The 17,651-nt window shown below is 35.4% G+C and overlaps 4 protein-coding genes across 6 annotated transcripts; 2 read left to right on the forward strand and 2 right to left on the reverse strand.

Annotated features, from left to right (window-relative positions):
* Window positions 1-10: 10 nt before the first annotated feature.
* Window positions 11-1,899, reverse strand: LOC103866951 (staphylococcal-like nuclease CAN2). 2 transcript variants are annotated; one of them, XM_009144968.3, is made up of 7 exons: window positions 1,563-1,874; window positions 1,443-1,498; window positions 1,245-1,359; window positions 816-1,174; window positions 573-732; window positions 432-500; window positions 11-345 (listed from the first exon to the last, which is right to left on the reverse strand). In XM_009144968.3, exons 1-7 carry the CDS (start codon window positions 1,707-1,709, stop codon window positions 250-252), a joined length of 1,002 nt encoding a protein of 333 aa, XP_009143216.1. In that variant the 5' UTR covers window positions 1,710-1,874; the 3' UTR covers window positions 11-249. The 2 variants fall into 2 exon arrangements, 1 of the variants encoding a protein (XP_009143216.1); XR_004457931.1 differs by having other exon boundaries at window positions 325-345; window positions 573-739; window positions 1,563-1,899.
* A 740-nt stretch (window positions 1,900-2,639) lies between these two features.
* On the reverse strand, window positions 2,640-4,843 carry LOC103866952. The gene is made up of 2 exons (XM_009144970.3): window positions 3,993-4,843; window positions 2,640-3,487 (listed from the first exon to the last, which is right to left on the reverse strand). Exons 1-2 carry the CDS (start codon window positions 4,841-4,843, stop codon window positions 2,848-2,850), a joined length of 1,491 nt encoding a protein of 496 aa, XP_009143218.1. The 3' UTR covers window positions 2,640-2,847.
* Window positions 4,844-6,106: 1,263 nt separating this feature from the next.
* LOC103866953 (PRA1 family protein B2) lies at window positions 6,107-7,002 on the forward strand. The gene has a single exon (XM_009144971.3). The coding sequence runs from the start codon at window positions 6,199-6,201 to the stop codon at window positions 6,838-6,840; it is 642 nt and encodes a 213-aa protein (XP_009143219.1). The 5' UTR covers window positions 6,107-6,198; the 3' UTR covers window positions 6,841-7,002.
* Window positions 7,003-7,119: 117 nt separating this feature from the next.
* On the forward strand, window positions 7,120-16,589 carry LOC103866955 (laccase-5). Of its 2 annotated transcripts, none has more exons than XM_009144972.3 (7): window positions 7,120-7,334; window positions 7,787-13,042; window positions 13,121-13,272; window positions 13,354-13,598; window positions 13,715-13,843; window positions 14,122-15,093; window positions 15,202-16,589. In XM_009144972.3, the coding sequence occupies exons 2-7, from the start codon at window positions 12,947-12,949 to the stop codon at window positions 15,330-15,332; spliced, it is 1,725 nt and encodes a 574-aa protein (XP_009143220.1). In that variant the 5' UTR covers window positions 7,120-7,334; window positions 7,787-12,946; the 3' UTR covers window positions 15,333-16,589. The 2 variants fall into 2 exon arrangements, with proteins under 2 accessions (XP_009143220.1, XP_033146815.1); XM_033290924.1 differs by having other exon boundaries at window positions 7,139-7,334; window positions 7,778-13,042.
* Window positions 16,590-17,651: the final 1,062 nt, after the last annotated feature.

The following is a 17,651-nucleotide window of genomic DNA, read 5'->3' on the forward strand; positions in this document are numbered from 1 at the left end:
AATATTAAAGAAAGCATCGAGAGTGTTGTAACACCTCATAAATTACACCAACGTTTTGGTTACATGTCTTAATAGCTCTACTTGGGTCTGTTGATAGTTTCATCAAAACGTAGGATCAATGTAAGCACACCATCAATACATATCTTAACCATTTGTTACACATCTCACAATGGAATAAGATTAGTTCAATCAGTAATCATAAATCTCAAACAGTCTTTCAACTCTCTGATTTCTACAGAGGCCAGCTGTTTACTCACGCCTGTTGTTCTTTCTCCAGTCCCATGGCTTTTCCGGATTCGAAGAAGCCCACAAGCCAATACGCTTCTGCCTTGCTTCTTTCTCCCACTGATTCTCACATCAAACAAACCATCAACAGAGACCTTATCAACGGTAGTGTATATATAACAACAAAAGCTTTACTAATCTTTTACCTTTGCAAGAACCATGCGCTTGTCATAAGCTACATAGTGCCAAGCAAGACCTTTCTTTAGCATTGCCTCCTACAACAACACAAGAAACCATTGTTTTATCAAAATGGAAGTGTAAAGAAATGATTAGTACTTAATAATTACCTGAACAAAAACTCCATTGCAGTATAAATCTCCCACACACCTCCCATACCGATCTTCTCCATAAACCAACACCTTCAAGCTTTTCCATTGAACAATCTTAAGAAGCTCTTCTTGTGCCTCTTTCCCAAACGGCATCTGACTCTCTGGTGCATCTATTCCCCTATTTCCTTTCCATCACCAAATATTTTTTTTCCATTATAATAAAGAAACTAATGGCATGTCTAGTAGAAAAGTGATTTTAACCTTAGTCTGATTCTGAACTTGCGAGCAAGCACTTCTTCATTCTGAATGTTCAGCACTCTATAACCAGAATCAATGATCTTCTGGTGAAGCGCATCTGCTTTGGTGTAATCCTTCCTCTCACGTGCCTTTGCTCTTTTAACCGCTGCAACATTCACTTCCCTTGGCACAGAAGATGACACAACCGGGTCTGAACTACTGACATAAACTGTGATGGTGTCTCCATCCGCCACAGCTTTTGGATCAACCGGAAGAGTTTGAAACTCAAAGAGAACTCCTTCAGGCAAAGAATCAGGAGGAGCTTCAGTAGAGAGCTCAACAAGAGTGTGAGGCAAAGGGAGTCCATAGAAAGACAACAGTCCCTGTCACAATAAAACAACAAATTCACTTTAAATCTCTTCCAACTTCAATAACTGAACTACACATTCATACCTCAACATCTGCTTTCTGATGCCTTTTCAAGATCTCAGTAACAAGCCTAGAAGCATCCTCTGCTGTCTGTGGTGGAGGTTTTGCTTGCTTCCATGCCTCAAGTATTTTTCTATACCTTCACAGCAAAAAAATACAGAGCCAAAGTTCACATCTTTATTCACTAAGAGAAACATGTAAAGTTATTGTTGTGGTCTTTACCAGTTTGCTTGAGCTTTTCTTGATGACACAACATACCTCTCAAGTCCTTCAGGAACCTAGAAAGCCATAATCAGATCAGTTTAAGCAAACTCTAGTTGCATAAGTGAGAAAGTTGAATACTTGGGAAGTGATCTCGAAGTTGAAGAGATCGTGAGCGAGAGCTGAAACACCGACAGTGGCCGCGGAGACGCCGTGAGGACCGAGAGAGTCGTCGTCCGTGGTGGGTTTGCAGCATTTTCCGTAGAGGTATCCAAGAGCGTTACCCATCTTTCAGGAAATCTAATAAAGTTTCGATCTTTCCCTGAAAGATAATCCTCTGTGCAGAGGGAAGACGAAGAGGAGGAGGAGGAGGAAGACCAAAACTCTTTTTGAAGAAACTGTACTCTCACTTAATATCTATGGCTAAGGAAAAATCAAAAAGTAACGTATTTTTAGTCTTTGTACAATTATTAAAGTGAAGCCACGAGGGAGCTCAACAAACACTATTGATTTTTTTCTTTTATATAACTTAACAAACACTATTATTATAGCATAATGTGATGACATAAGTCATGTCCAAACCACAGAAACAAGAACAATCTTTGACATCTCTATGTCTCTCAGCCTCGGAAATAGCTTACGCTTTGTGTTGACATTTTCAATAATATCAACCTGAAGCGTAAGTGCATCGCTCGATAATGAACATTGAAACAGCGCAATTTAAGGTGAGTGTGGCTTCTAGTTATTGTATTAGTCTTGTTACAATTTATTATGTCTTTTAGAAGTTGTGAAAAGATTCTGTATTTTTTTCAAAGTTGTGAGACAAAGCCTTTATATACAACGTCTACAAACCGATTCCAACTTTAACGAAATTTAAAATTTAATACTGATATTTAGATGAGTTTACTCGAATCACTCCAACTTGACCCTAACTGGATCATATAATAAGGGTATATAAAAGAAGAAAAAAATAGTTGGTGTAGTACATACACTACATGGACCACAAATAATGTGGACAAAAATATCAACAATGCCAACGGGAAAAAGCTATGTAATATTGCCATTTTGTTTATTCTTATATATCAAAAGATCTTTGTTTGCGACTTTATATTTCTTTTGTACACATCCAAATCACTATATTTTTTATATATACACGATTAGAATATGTTTCCAAAATCTTTAATTGGTGTATTTTATCTATGTCACAAGTCCATAATGTTTACATACATGTTTATAACATTGGATACACAAAATATCGTCGATCATTCAATTACAAGCATCCATATCATAAACTTCAAACTTCATTATATATAGCCAAGATTTTTCCTGCGTTCACCACTCTAGACAACCAAATTAAAACACAACATATAGTAGTAGTAAATCTAAGTTACATTAACGTTTATTTTGATTTAAAAGAAAAAGTAATCTAAGGAAGATTGAGGTAAAGCATCTCTTTAAATTCCAATCTTCTTGTATCACTATAGAAAGTATGATGCTTGTTAGGCCAATAAGTCAAACAAACGCAACCTTTAACCTCAAACTCCATCACTTTCCCAATAGCTCTTTTATCAACCTTCCACAAAACGCTTTGTCCATAACTATCTCCTGCAAACACGACTCCTCCTTGCTTTGTAAACGGCCTAAACGCATTTGTGTACCGGTTCTTGAACCAAGCACGAGGGTTCATCATCGAAACCTTTGATGGTTTAGAGGATGAAACTTCTCTTCCATCATCAAAGTCATGTAAAAACCAAGTGAGGTAGGCGGTACAACCATGAACCCACTGTTCGAATTTCCATGGTTTCATGCTTTTTGTTTTGGTCTCGTTAGCTGAGACTTTGAGTCCGAAGAAAGTGTTTGGTGGATCTATTGTTGCTTCTATGCCTTTCTCTACTTCAAATTGTCTCAATGGGTTTTCTGAGGATTTTTCTACGGATGCCATTAGGATGTTTGATTGAACCGTTGGTGTTAGTTGCAATGATATTTTTGATGGAAAATGTTTTTCCTCTAATCCCATCCCACGTTCTGATAGAAGTGTCTCGTTCACAAGCCGAATTATGTCACACCTAATTATAAAGATATTAATAATTTAATTATGTATAACCAATTAATATATAATATACCAAAATTTTATTTGAAAAATTATGTTTCTAACTGCAATTGTTTTATCCATAACTCACTTTTTATTAAAAATATTTAAAAAGAACAAGCAAAATTCAAAATGGTGACCAATCTAATAAATGAGAATAGTATCATTCTTAAAAAAAATATTATCATTTATAAGGAACATTTATTACATGGCTCTTTGTCATTTCTTTAATTTTAAATATTGTTGAACAAAAATATTCTTTGTTAAAATTGGAAAAGAACAATAAATAATAATTTTTTTTTCATTTCTGTTTATACTATTTCTTATTCGTTCATTGTTCTTTTAGTGATCACCCATCGGATGTGTTAATTAGTATTAACTTGATTCACAATTCACAGTTTACATAAATAGTTTTCTGTTTAACCATTAGTTAATATATGTACCAGGTTCCACAGTTCATCATATGAGTTTAAGTACGGTACCTGACGTTGTCAATATTCACAGCAATATTAAACCACATCTCACGAACGTAAATCCTGTGGTTGAATTGGATTACACCTTCAAGTTGATGATAGTTGAGCGAGAAGAATAATCTCTCGTCGGTTAAAGCACTATTTACGCTCTCCATTTCCATTGCTATCACAGGACAATACATATGAACTTTCCACAAACCCTGAGTTGAGAAAGCATACGAAAACAAAGGAGAAGGTGACTTGAGATGCTGATACGCTCTGATCTCGATGATCCAATTGGTCATGGCGAGGTTGAGCGATCTCATCCATTGTTCTTCAAGGTTAGAGCCTAGTTGCACCATGAGCAACTTAGAGCCCTGCCTTGACCTACAAGTAACCAGCTGATCTTTCACCGTTTTGAGACAAGTTGTTCGTAGGCTTGAGGGTGCCTCGTAGATGCAGATGAGGAACACGAAAGTGAAGAATGCCAGGTTGAAAACGTCTTTGAGGTTTGAAGTTGAGCCAAGGTTTTGTAATTGGATTGAACATGTAGTTCTCTTGACGTTATAGTTGAGAACTATGTCGACAAAACTCATTAATAGAGTAGAGATGATATTTTCACTTAGGAGATTAGTTTGATTAGAGCCAATCATTCTTAGAGGTTTTGAGATGAAGAGAGATATAGGAATCTTGAATTTGGCTATTATGGAGAAGGTGAATGTGTTTGGAGATTGAGAACTGCGAGTTAGAGAGAAATTCAAAGATGGATGTGATGAATTTGGTGAGCAAATACACATGGACATTGTGTTTCTTTTCCATTGAGAAAAAGGGGGAAGGTTTTGAAGCCAAGCAAATGCATCACGTGTGTCACAAGAAGCCATTGGAGCAATTATCTTGAAGATCTTGTTAAATGTGTGGTATAGATAATTAGTAGACTAGATTTATCATGTTTATATAGACAGGACAATCTAATGAGTAATGAGTGGAAGGAAAGAAGAAAGAAAAAGAATACAAAGATTCTCTCTTCTTTTTCAAAAGGCAAAGAACCTAATATTTTACCTATAATATAACATATATAGAGCGTTAGAGCTACACGAATTGCCTCTTTCATTACATACTTAAATTTTGATAATGATTAAGAGTCCTGGAAGTCATTGGATAACGTAAAAGAAAGAAGACTTTGATGCTAATTAGATCGTAGCTAGACCAGGAAAAAGGATTATAAGTATCTGTTGAGCTGATAAAAGTCAAGATTCTACTTTGTGCCTTGTGGAAATCAACCCGAATTTCCAGTAAATATTCTTTGATTTGGCCGAAGAATATTTTTATTCGATAGTCCAGTTATATACTCAATAATGTTTTATTCATCTTTATCTAGTTAGGTTTCAAATAAGAGTTACATAAGAAATCCTGAGAACTTGTTTTAGCTAGTCATAACGTCCTTTGAATTTTCAATTAATTCAATTAAAGGTACTACCTTATAATAATAATAGTTTAGCCCATCAATCGTTTGTTCAATTATCAGTTTATCACATAACAAGAAAAAAACGAAACACATACTGTTTGAAAAAAAAACTCTGCTTCAGAATATAAGTTGTTTGAAACTATGGTCCTGATTAGCTTAAAAATATACTTTGCTTTAGAATATAAGTTGTTCAAAAGTATTGTCATGATTGGTTGAGTGAGGCTGTGGTTCTATATTTTCTTGCTCAAGAACTAAGACTTTAAGTTTTTAGACTTTTTTTTTTTTGAAATTATTTCCAAAAATGTTTAAAACACTATATAAAAGCTGTACAAAAACTAATTTTCCTAGCTAATTATTTACTTTTACAATTTTTTGGCTGTAGATTCCCTTTTTTAAGTTAAATCATAATTGTAAATAGTTTTTTCACAGCTTCTTAAAACTCTGCAAATAAACTCCAGTGTTCTATTATCAAAATTTGAATTATTTTCATATTTCCATACAATATTTATTAATATTGTGTGTTCAATTATTTTATTCAGATATTTTAATAACAATAAAAATTTAAATTTTTGTGTGTTTCACCTAATTCCAATGTGTTTTTTTTTTAATATAAAATAATGGGCCGATCCAACATCAAGGGCCCATAAAGTTAAGGCCTTATGCTTAAAATATCTAACTAACTTCCAACGCGGTTTCGCGCAACTTCAGTCTCCACTCTCCACACTCTCTCTCTCAACGAGATCCGCCGCACACACGCCGTAACCGACACCAATGTCTTCTCCGGCGACTCTCCCCGTCACCAACCAGCAAGCCACTCAATCCCAGCCACCGATCAACACCCCCGCCTTCCGCACATTCCTCTCCCGCCTCTCCTCCTCCCTCCGCGCCAGCCTCTCCCAACGCCGCCCGTGGCTCGAACTCATAGATCGAACCTCGTTCGCCAGACCCGACTCTCTAACCGACTCGATCTCCCGGATCCGCAAGAACCTCGCCTACTTCAAGGTCAACTACGCCGCGATCGTCTCCTTAGTCCTCGCCTTCTCCCTCCTCTCCCACCCCTTCTCGCTCCTCGTCCTCCTCTCGCTCCTCGGCGCGTGGATGTTCCTCTACCTCTTCAGATCCTCGGATCAGCCGCTGGTTATCTTCGGGCGCGGCTTCTCGGATCGCGAGACGTTGCTCGGGCTCGTGGTGACGACGATTGTCGTTGTGTTTATGACGAGCGTTGGATCTTTGTTGACTTCTGCGTTGACCGTTGGCGTGGCGGTTGTTTGCTTGCACGGCGCGTTTAGGGTTCCGGATGATTTGTTCTTGGATGAGCAGGAGCCTGCTAACGCGGGGCTGATCTCGTTTATTGGTAACTCCGCTGCTGCTACTTCGGCTGCTGCTGCTTCCGTTGTCGCGGGACGTGTTTGAGAGATGGAAGTGGATTCTCCTCTTCATTCATAGTTGTTATGTTTTTGAGTATAGATTCGATATTGTATTCTTAAGTTTGGTTACAGTTCTGAAACTTTGAGCTGATGTAAGATCAGTTTGATACTCTTGTTCTCATCATTACATGTGTTGTGTTCTTTTGCATTTAGGAGGCTTTTAGAGATGGAGTTTAGATTCTAAAATTGCTTGCTGCATTGTGTGTGTACTCACTCGTACTCATTGTTAGGTGATCGATTGTGTGTAGATTGTCCGATACTCTCCGCTTATCAACTCTTATCACCGTCCTTAGAGTGTGGCTGAGACTTTCGGTAGTAGCCAGTCTGCACTGAATCTGATGCATTCTAATACAGTGTTCAGTAGGTATGGTGTTCTTGGTTTTAAATGTCGTGTGGCGAGGATTGGCGAAAGGAGGCTCGACACTCGCCACTCGCCATGGCGTTTCATGGCGATCGCATCGCGTATCAGCCGCTCAAAAGGTACCTCCTATTCCTAATACCATCAATTATATGAACTTTTGAAAAAGACATAGTAAATAGAAAACAAAAACCAGTTTTATTGATAACTTAAACGTAAAAACACCAAATGAAAAGCATAAAACCAAAACCAAAACATAATCCAAAGCAAAGAAAAACAATTCAAAGCAGAACACATAACATCAACACTCTAAAACTCAGTTTCAGAGTCATCAACACTCTCATAATAGGGGGACGTATTACTATTATATAGTACATTTCACTTAGGGTTTTTACGCTTTAGATGGATTAGGGTATTCGGTTAGAGTATATTTAGCGTATATTTAGAGTATATTTAGAGGATGTTTAGAGTATAATACATGTATATGCTATTATACTTATTTTGAAACCAAAATTTTGTTAACGGTTTGATTATCAACAACGTAGCGACGCAATGATCGACTCAGTGTATACAGGTATAGCGAGGAAAGGCGGTCGACTCTCGTACCTCGCTTAGCATTGGGGTCTTGAGTCGTTTTGGAGGTCGCCTCAGGTCGCTACTCGCCATGGCGAGCGGAGCGGTCGCCTTTTAAAACCAAGATGGTGTTATGATGATCCATTTGCTGTAAATACATACTTACATTTTTAAAAAATACTAGATTTTGATCGCAGATGTTTAAAAAAAATACGATGCTATTTGTTTTTATGTCACTATTTATGGTTGGACAAAAACTCGAATTTGAAGAACCAAACCGATCTTAAAGGGATCCGAATAAGTAGTATCAAATCCGAATCGAAATTGATTAAATATCTGAATTATTCAAAATTTTGGTATTTGAAGAACTGAAATCTAATCCAATCTGAACCGAAGTATTTTGGGTATCCTTGATCCGTGCACCCGTGCGGGGCATGTTTATTTTTGTCTGCAACAAGTAACAATGTGGGAGTGATGACAAAAAAGAAGAAGGTAACAATGTGGGAGTACAGTGCTTTTTATAGTTTCAACTCCAGGTCAAAGATGTTAATAAGTTAATAAGTATATGGAACTCAGAATCTCATACTAGTATATGGAACTAGAAATCTCAAACTCATACACCGTAGAATGTCATGATCTAAATATTTTGAAGGCTCTTACTCTAATACTCACTAGCATTCGATCGACATCACTATGTTACTTGATTTTGAGCGAATTTCAAAGACAAAATTCAAAACACACTCCTGTGAAAGTATTCAAATATCTATATGAATGACTAGAGACCTGACCGTAGTAAATCTTAATATTTTTACGTCAATGATTTGGGTTTGTATACATTGTAATGTTATTCTCTCAACCTAAAATCCACTATTTTATTCGTCCACAAGTTTCCTCTATCTTGACAGGATACAGCGACAAATATTTTCTCTGGGCTTGATCGTCATGATAGGAGTCATATCATGGTAACATGTTTTGTGAAGTAGGTTGGGTAATGACATGTATGACCGGAACAAATTAGTAGTAAATCTGGTTCATGCCAAATCTTGAAATACATAAGCCTCACGTTTAGTTTGGTTCAGTCTAGAAAACTCGGTTACCAACAAACAAATTGAATATCCGAATAGTTTTTGGTCATCTGAACTGTTTTTTTTTTTTTTTTTTGGGGTCAAAGTCACTGAGTTGTTTCTTCCTTAGATATCTTATAGGTGACCTGCTTTTAATCTTTCATTACATGAGATATATTAATCGTGGAATCATTTTTGTCTTTTCAAATCTTTTTCCAAGATTCTAATTATTTGTTACTTGTGAGATATAATAAGGTGTTTACCATTAAACAGAAAATATGTTTTTTCTCTTTTCTTTGTAAAGAATATTTTCCCACTTGTAACAAGAGGTTAGCCCAAACATTACGGTGTTAAAAAAAAAAAGACCAAACAGTATGAACCTAGTTAGGATCGTACCTACTTTTGACTAATGAATGAAATTATGATTTAAAGGAAACCAGTTCTTACGCCATTAATATAATATAATCAAGAATTTTCAGAGTATATGAATATATGATATCATCATTTATCAAATATTCTTTCAAAAAAATCATTTATCAAATACGGTTTTCTTTCAAAAAGAAGTCAGAATGATAGTTAAAAGATTTTTTTTTAACTTCTCAAATAATATAGTGAAAAAAATTTCTGGAAAGAAGAATTTGGATACCGACACCAGCTGTCCTAGATGCAATTATCCAAAGGAAACTATAAATCATATTTTTGAATGTCTTTTTGCCTTGCATAGGGTTGAGCTTTATCAAACTATCCATCTTTCTGGATTTTTTCCGTCGGTTTACCAAAACATAGATATTCTGTTTTAGAAAAAAAAGATGTGGTCTATTCGAAACTACTTATAGACACATTCTCTTAGATCTTGTGGTATATTTAGAAAGAAAGAAATAGGAAAGTATTTAATGAAAATATGTTTAACCTTTAGACACCTTCCATCTAGCCTGGTTCGAGGCGGAATGCTGAAAAAACTAACCTTTCAAAAGACAAAGAGGAAAATGATACACCACCAGTTTCTGCCGCTATTTTGACTCTTCTTGTGGAACTCTAAATCCTGACTTGTTAAATTGATGTCTATTGGATCAATTATGGTATGGTCAGTGGACTAGGATGGATCCTTATAGATTAGATGGGAGTTAAATGTTTTGTACTACAAAGCTTCTGCAAAAGTCTCTCGGCTCTATGGTGAGATGGAAAGAAACTTCTATTGGTAATGCCTTGTTTACGAAATTTACATATGACTACCATACAAATATAGATATATTGCTCAGACTTGGTGTACACGATTCTGAACCCATTTAATTGACCGACATTTACTTCTGAAATAGTTTCATTCCACATGGTACGATTTTTTTATTTGGATTTCGATATCTCCCATATACTCAGATCTATGAATATGCATGTACCCTTTTGTCAAATAGGCGAGAATTCACGGTGTTCTTTTTTCTATGTAAATCAAATCTGATAGGAACTAATATCTTTTCGGAACGACTAAACCTCGACTACCAAGTGATCTTGCAAAATAAGCATTGACAAAAAGTGTGAGTTGACTTTGAGCTTAATTGCAGATGCAAGGTCAATTTTAAATATGTTTAACTACATGTGATACACATTTCATTTTCAGAGATAAAGCAAATAGAGATTAGAGATACCTAAGAAGAGGACAATAACTACCTCCACCAAACATAATTACTAATCTCTTGTTCACCAATCAATGTCTCCAATATTCATCTCATGTAACCTCTTCTTTTCTTAACAACATATGTTTACCCCTTTTCCATTTTCCATTTTCTTACCTTTCAGATTGTTATTGTCAAAGATATTTTAAACGGCTGTGACTATTCAGATCAATTCTCATTTAACTCTTTTTCACAAAAATGAAAATTTATTGAAAATATGTTGAATTAGATTTATTTTTCTAACTAGATTTTTTTTATAATATAATTAAGATATCTGGATCTCTCACTTAGTCCGACTATCCCACCACGTCCAACTGGAACTGGCGAGAAAGGTCCTGGAGACAAAAAAAAAACCATGTTAAATCCGCTGTGGCCGGGACTCGAACTCGTGATGGCGGGCACCTCAGCCGAGATTCCTTTACCACCAGACCACGAGGACTGATTTTCTAATCGAAACCCAGACAAATAACAATTCGTGAAACTATCATGTGTGTATTACATAAGCCAAAATCATCGAAATAATCAAACAATAATTTCAATCTAACATGATGAAACTACTAAAATGATACCATTTTATTTTTTCCGCAAGATTGGAATACTTAGCAATGTAAATATTTTAGCTTGATTGCTATTTCATTTGCGTTTGGGTTTATACAACATTTGATCAAATATCATATTAGTATTGCTAGGAAAGCAAAGATATTATGTTTTGTTATACATATAAATGTTAACAGGAAAAATTGCTTTTGAAAACCAATCATTTTCTAACAAGATCTCAAGTATGTTCTAATAAATCTGTTATATTCTCAGATGACATTTTATAATATAGAGAAATACGAAAAAACTGTTTAAAGAGATTAAAGGATTCTCTTTACAGCATATAGGTATCGAGGCTAGCTAGATTTTGTTAAATAAAATGTATTATTGTTACGATATAATATAGAGGTTGAAACAAATGGTGTATTAGGCAGTTAGACTAATCATCATGTTTACCTCCAAACATTTTTACCTTTTTAACATTAACAAACGTTATTAATTTCTACTTAAGCTTCAAGATAGTCTGTCTGTTTTCAAATTGACAACAATTGTTTTAAAATTTTTGCTTTATAATGATATTTATACAAGTCTCCATGAAATGATGTTACGGTTTAACTCATAATAAAAGCTTTGTATTTTTATATATAATTGAGTGTATCATGATATAAATGCGAATGGTTATCAACTTTTGCCCAAACGTCAATGAACTTTTTTCCCAAATAATCTTTGAATTTAGATCTAAGATGTAAATATTTACTCTGTTTAGATCAAGATGTAAATATTCCCAAATAATCTTCGAATGGTTTAATCAGCTCGAAGTTGTTTTAGTGTATTGATTTTTTTAAGTACTTACAAAACTCGTTGATAAAAGAAATTTGAAATGATAAACAAAAAGTAAAATACAGTTCTGGCTTGGGCATGCGCTTAATTCGTCTTTGTTTAGGTATTATACTGATGAATGTAGGAGACCACATAACGATAAAGTAATGATATTTCTAAATCTGTCTGAACACATGTTCCTTCTTTGATTTAACATACATATATATTTGTTTACATATGCAAGTTATATGTGAACATGAAACTGATTTTCAAATAGAGTTCATAATCTATATAATATGTACCCAATCCCAAGACCTAACAGTCCAAACTGGATAACCAATTTATATCAAGATCCAATGATAACAATAACTGCCGTAAATATTAATTAGCCAAAATGATCCATAAGGTATCCAGTTTTGGAAAGACCACATGCAAACCCTTACTTGGTAGGAGCTAAGGATAAGGCCAATTGAAATTGTCCAGTTCTGCTGAATATATACAAATTAATTCAATGACAATAGTACTATATATTGGTGCATGCAAGTTAATTACATTGGCCAAATGAGTTTCGATCTTTAGATAGAGTTCACAACATTGCGTACTTAAATTTTGTTGGCAACCCATTGCTCCAAATATTTTGATCCATTTAATAAGTCTCCAAAACAATATGGTATATCACATCCAAAGTCAATAAAAAAGCGTGTTAACCAAGAATTCAAGAGACGTAATCACCTTTTTCATATTTTTGTTTAACTCGGTCATTATTTGTTCTTCTAGGCCCCAGTGGGTGCAACTACTCTTTCTAGTGTTGAACCAAGTTCTGGTTTTCAATATCAAAACCTAATTCTCCAACCGCATAACAACATTTACTTTTTTTACAATTCAACTTATCTATCCAAGAAAACAATAAACTAGCTAGAGAAACTATCCACCAAGTTTAAAAACGTATTGTCTTTGACTCTTTGTCTCCCTATATAACTCAATGTTGATTCCCATTGCAACACATTCTCTGTTCTTCCATACTTTCATCTCTAAAGTCTCTCGCTGTAACAGAATTTTGTAAGAATCTCAACAATGAAGATCATCAAGAGCTTCCTCTGTTTCATCTCTTTCGCAGTCCTCTTCAATCCCATGGCAGAAGCCAATAAAGCACACCACCATGAGTTCATTGTAGGATTTGAAGTTCAATTGTTGAAACGTTTTAATAAATTTTAATTAGATGTATGCTTACATACGTAATATATGCAGATACAAGCAACGAAAGTGAAGAGACTATGTGAAACACACAACAGCATTACGGTCAACGGAATGTTCCCCGGTCCGCAACTTGTAATCAATAACGGTGACACTCTTGTTGTCAAAGTCATTAACCGAGCTCGGTACAACGTAACAATCCACTGGTAAAAAATACGAATAAACCTAACTCACGTACCGTTATCAATGCATCATTGGTTTACTAATATTTAAACGCGTGGCTACAGGCACGGTGTGAGACAAATGCGAACCGGTTGGGCTGACGGACCGGAATTTGTTACTCAATGTCCAATCAGACCGGGATCCAGCTATACATACCGGTTTACAATTCAAGGACAAGAAGGTACACTTTGGTGGCATGCTCATAGTTCGTGGCTCAGAGCTACAGTCTACGGTTCACTCCTCGTCCTTCCTCCGGCTGGTTCGTCTTACCCATTCCCAACCCCTCACCGCAACGTCCCACTCCTCCTCGGTAAATTTTAATTCATAATCATGCATAATCAATTTACTACAGTTTGTAAATATTCTTATTTGATTTTGATCCCCATATAAAATGATTTTAATTTTTGTAAATTATGATTATTGAAGGTGAATGGTGGGACGCAAACCCGGTTGATGTGTTGAGAGAATCGATACGAACCGGAGCTGCTCCGAATATCTCCGACGCTTACACCATCGATGGTCAACCCGGCGATCTCTATAAGTGCTCTTCTCAAGGTTTTACTCTTCTTTGTTAAGCTATTTCAAATTTGATTTTACCTTTTGCACCAAATTAATTTTAATAATGTGGATGATTAAAGAAAGGAAAAAAATAGTCCAAAAAAATTCGTACACTATTTTCTTTTGAATTCTTTCCCATTTTCCCAACTGTCAGAACTGAATTTTGGTGTGTACATTTTTCAAATAAATATTTTGTAGAAAAAAACAAAAGCATCACCCCAAAAGACCCAAATAAGTAAATAATAAATCAACTTTTTATGATATTTTTCATGCAGATACGACAATAGTACCCATAAATGTTGGTGAGACCATACTACTACGTGTAATAAACTCCGCACTGAACCAACCGTTATTTTTCACGGTGGCTAACCATAAGTTCACGGTGGTCGGAGCTGACGCGTCTTACCTAAAACCCTTCACCACCAACGTCATTGTTCTCGGTCCCGGCCAAACCACCGACGTCCTCATAACCGGTGACCAACCACCCAACCGCTATTACATGGCCGCAAGAGCTTACCAAAGCGCACAAAACGTACCGTTTGGCAACACAACCACAACAGCAATCCTTCAATACAAATCCGCCCCTTGCTGCATCGGCGGAGCCAAGAAGGGTACTTCCATCAAACCAATCATGCCTCTGCTCCCTGCTTACAACGACACAAACACGGTCACACGTTTCAGCCAAAGCTTCAAATCACTAAGAAAAGCCGAGGTTCCGACAGAACTCGACGAGAATCTCTTTATAACCATCGGACTCGGTCTCAACAATTGTCCTAAGAATTTTAGGTCAAGAAGATGTCAAGGTCTTAACGGTACACGCTTCACTGCATCAATGAACAATGTTTCGTTTGCTCTTCCTAGTAACTACTCTCTCCTTCAAGCTCACCACCATAATATTCCCGGAGTCTTTACAACAGATTTTCCGGCGAAGCCTCCGGTGAAATTTGATTACACTGGTAGCAACATAAGTCGATCTCTCTATCAACCTGATAGAGGGACCAAGCTGTACAAGCTCAAGTATGGATCAAGGGTTCAGATTGTTCTTCAAGATACTGGTATAGTAACTCCCGAGAACCATCCTATTCATCTACATGGTTACGATTTCTACATTGTTGCCGAGGGTTTTGGTAACTTCAATCCCAAGAAAGATATCAGGAAATTCAATCTTGAAGATCCGCCTCTTAGAAACACTGTTGGTGTTCCTGTTAATGGTTGGGCCGTTATCAGATTTGTCGCAGATAACCCTGGTAAACAAACATTAAATTTACAAAAAGAAAAATAGTTTAAATTATATGTTGAGTAATTTATCAACATTATTAATGAAACTAATTGTGTGTACTTATGATTGAAAACAGGGGTTTGGATAATGCATTGTCATCTAGATGCACATATATCTTGGGGATTAGCCATGGCTTTCTTGGTTGAGAACGGGAAAGGACTATTAGAGACAATTGAGGAGCCTCCGGCTGATTTGCCCGTGTGTTAGGAGCTCAAAAGAAAAGAAAAAACATAATAGTTTTCGTGTCATATTCAATTGTTTTTCTTTTTCTTTTTGCTAATATATACACTTGGTTTACTCCTGAGTTAGACTTGAATTGAACCTCTCAGGATTAATTTTCTCGATTGTTAATGTTTTCTTTGACATTATAGTATACCAAATTAATCAGTGCTAAAGAGTATCACGAAAGTTGTTTTTTTAATCTTCATGCTCATATGTGCCGAAGGGTTGTTGAGCTAAACGTCTATTAGTTTCTATAGATAAGCCTGGAAATTAAGTGATCGTTAACATAAGACCTTTTTGGCGTAATATAGGCAGAGTCAAATCGAGGTTCAACCACATGATGAATATTGATGTTCGAAACTTAGCTAGCCTAATTCTATTTTCTTTCCATATGGTGTCTTTCGACCGGATATTACATTGCTTCATTAATAACTACTAATACTCCTTCATGTAACATTTGTATATTTGAAACTTGAGATGAGATATAGATTCAGTGTGTTCTATAATCAAGTTGAATCCACTACCTCGTGTCTCTGTTAGACCATGAAATTAATTTGGAGAAGTTAACTGAAATAAAAAGTAGAAAAAAGAAAAAAAGCAGCATGAAATTACAAGTTGTTAGGTGAGCAGAAAAGTTAGAGGACAAAGTGAATTCCGACGGGGATGAATCATAACTTCGACATTACCAGAAGATACAAAAGTTGTCACGACTTTGTTAATTTTTGAGTAATCAGTGGAAAAAGATTATAACACCCTAACAAATATAATCTCACACAAGTTACCACTTATATATTTATCGGAATATTGACTAGATATGACATTATTGTATCCTCCTTAGTATATCATAAACAACATTTCAGGTTTTTACACATCTGTTAAAAAAAAAAGAAGAAGTATTTTTTTATTTTTTAAATGTTAAGCCATAAACTCGATATAAACTAAATATCAGGCATATAATAAGTTATATATGCATGCATGAAATAAGCAAACTTACACAAATAATAACAACCATGATCATAAAGAGTTGAGAGTGTGTTTTAACGTTCTAGTTTATGAAAGTGCATGTTAACGTTGTATATATTCATGAAGTGCAGAATATTAAATTTATTTAGGACAAATCTATAAGAGAATGTTTATCTAAACCTATAATGTTTTGTATAATCTAATTAATACTATGGGACCAAAGCCCATAGCTTCCTGTTTTTTTTTTGTTAAAAACGTTGACTTGATTTTTGATGAGTCCAAAATATAGCCCAAACTAAAGACAAATGATAATGACTTGAGGCCGAAGCAATAAGGTAGGGCTGGATCCAGCCGAAATCAGAGCTGATCGACACGTCAGCACCAAACAGGCTCTCCTTCCACTGTATGTGGCTCGGTTACTACAATTAATGTCAGATGAATTTGAAGTTTGTGCACTTGAGAATACAAATTTGAGATCTGCTCCTGGTCAGATAAACAAGATGATGAATAAGTTTCCCTGGAAAAGCTTCTAGTGTATTAAAGAGGAACTGGAAGTAAAAGAGGAAGTGAGGGAACTTAACTAAGCTGATACTTTTGGAATTGGACAGGACCCGGAAAAGGAGACCTTAGATGAATGGCTAATGGGAAATGGCAGTGAGCATGAGACAATATGATACATATAAGCTATACAGTAAAGTTTAATAATTTTTTTTTTAAAAGTATAAAGTTTGATATTTGAACTTTGGATATATTTGGTTGGTTTCTTCTGTAATTATGTTCTCATATCCAGTTTTTATCAAAGGGACTAATGTGACATTGCGTAGAGAATTTATTGACTTTTGCATGATTATTCAAAAAAAAAACTAGATGTCTCCGATCGATTTGCTTAATTTAGTAGTTCTCATATAAATTTATATTAGATAAATCAAGAGTGGTGCATACGGTCTTCAAAATTTCCTCAGGCTAGTCTTAGATAGCATAAGCAATGAGGTAAGAAAACAAGTATATTAATATATTACATCTATCTGCATTTTTCTACAAAAAGCAAATTGGATGTTTGAAAGCGCAAATGAGAGATTATCTCTTATTTCTATATTATTAGAATGGGTTTTATTATTCTCATTTGGTCTTCAAAATCGTTTTTCTTGCCGAATCTTGAAGATCTTAATAGCCTGTTGAAAAATAAAGAAAACAAGTTGGCAAACTGTTAAATTAACTATCAAAACAATTGGTGTGTATGGGATTTAGTTATTGCTCCTCCACACTTCGTCTTTGACATGTCCCTCTTCTGCATAAGAATGAGGTGCAACTCTTTTGGACAACTTCTCATTTTAATAACTT

This window comes from Brassica rapa, chromosome A05 (assembly GCF_000309985.2).
Source record: "Brassica rapa cultivar Chiifu-401-42 chromosome A05, CAAS_Brap_v3.01, whole genome shotgun sequence".
NCBI classification, from domain to species: Eukaryota; Viridiplantae; Streptophyta; class Magnoliopsida; order Brassicales; family Brassicaceae; genus Brassica; species Brassica rapa.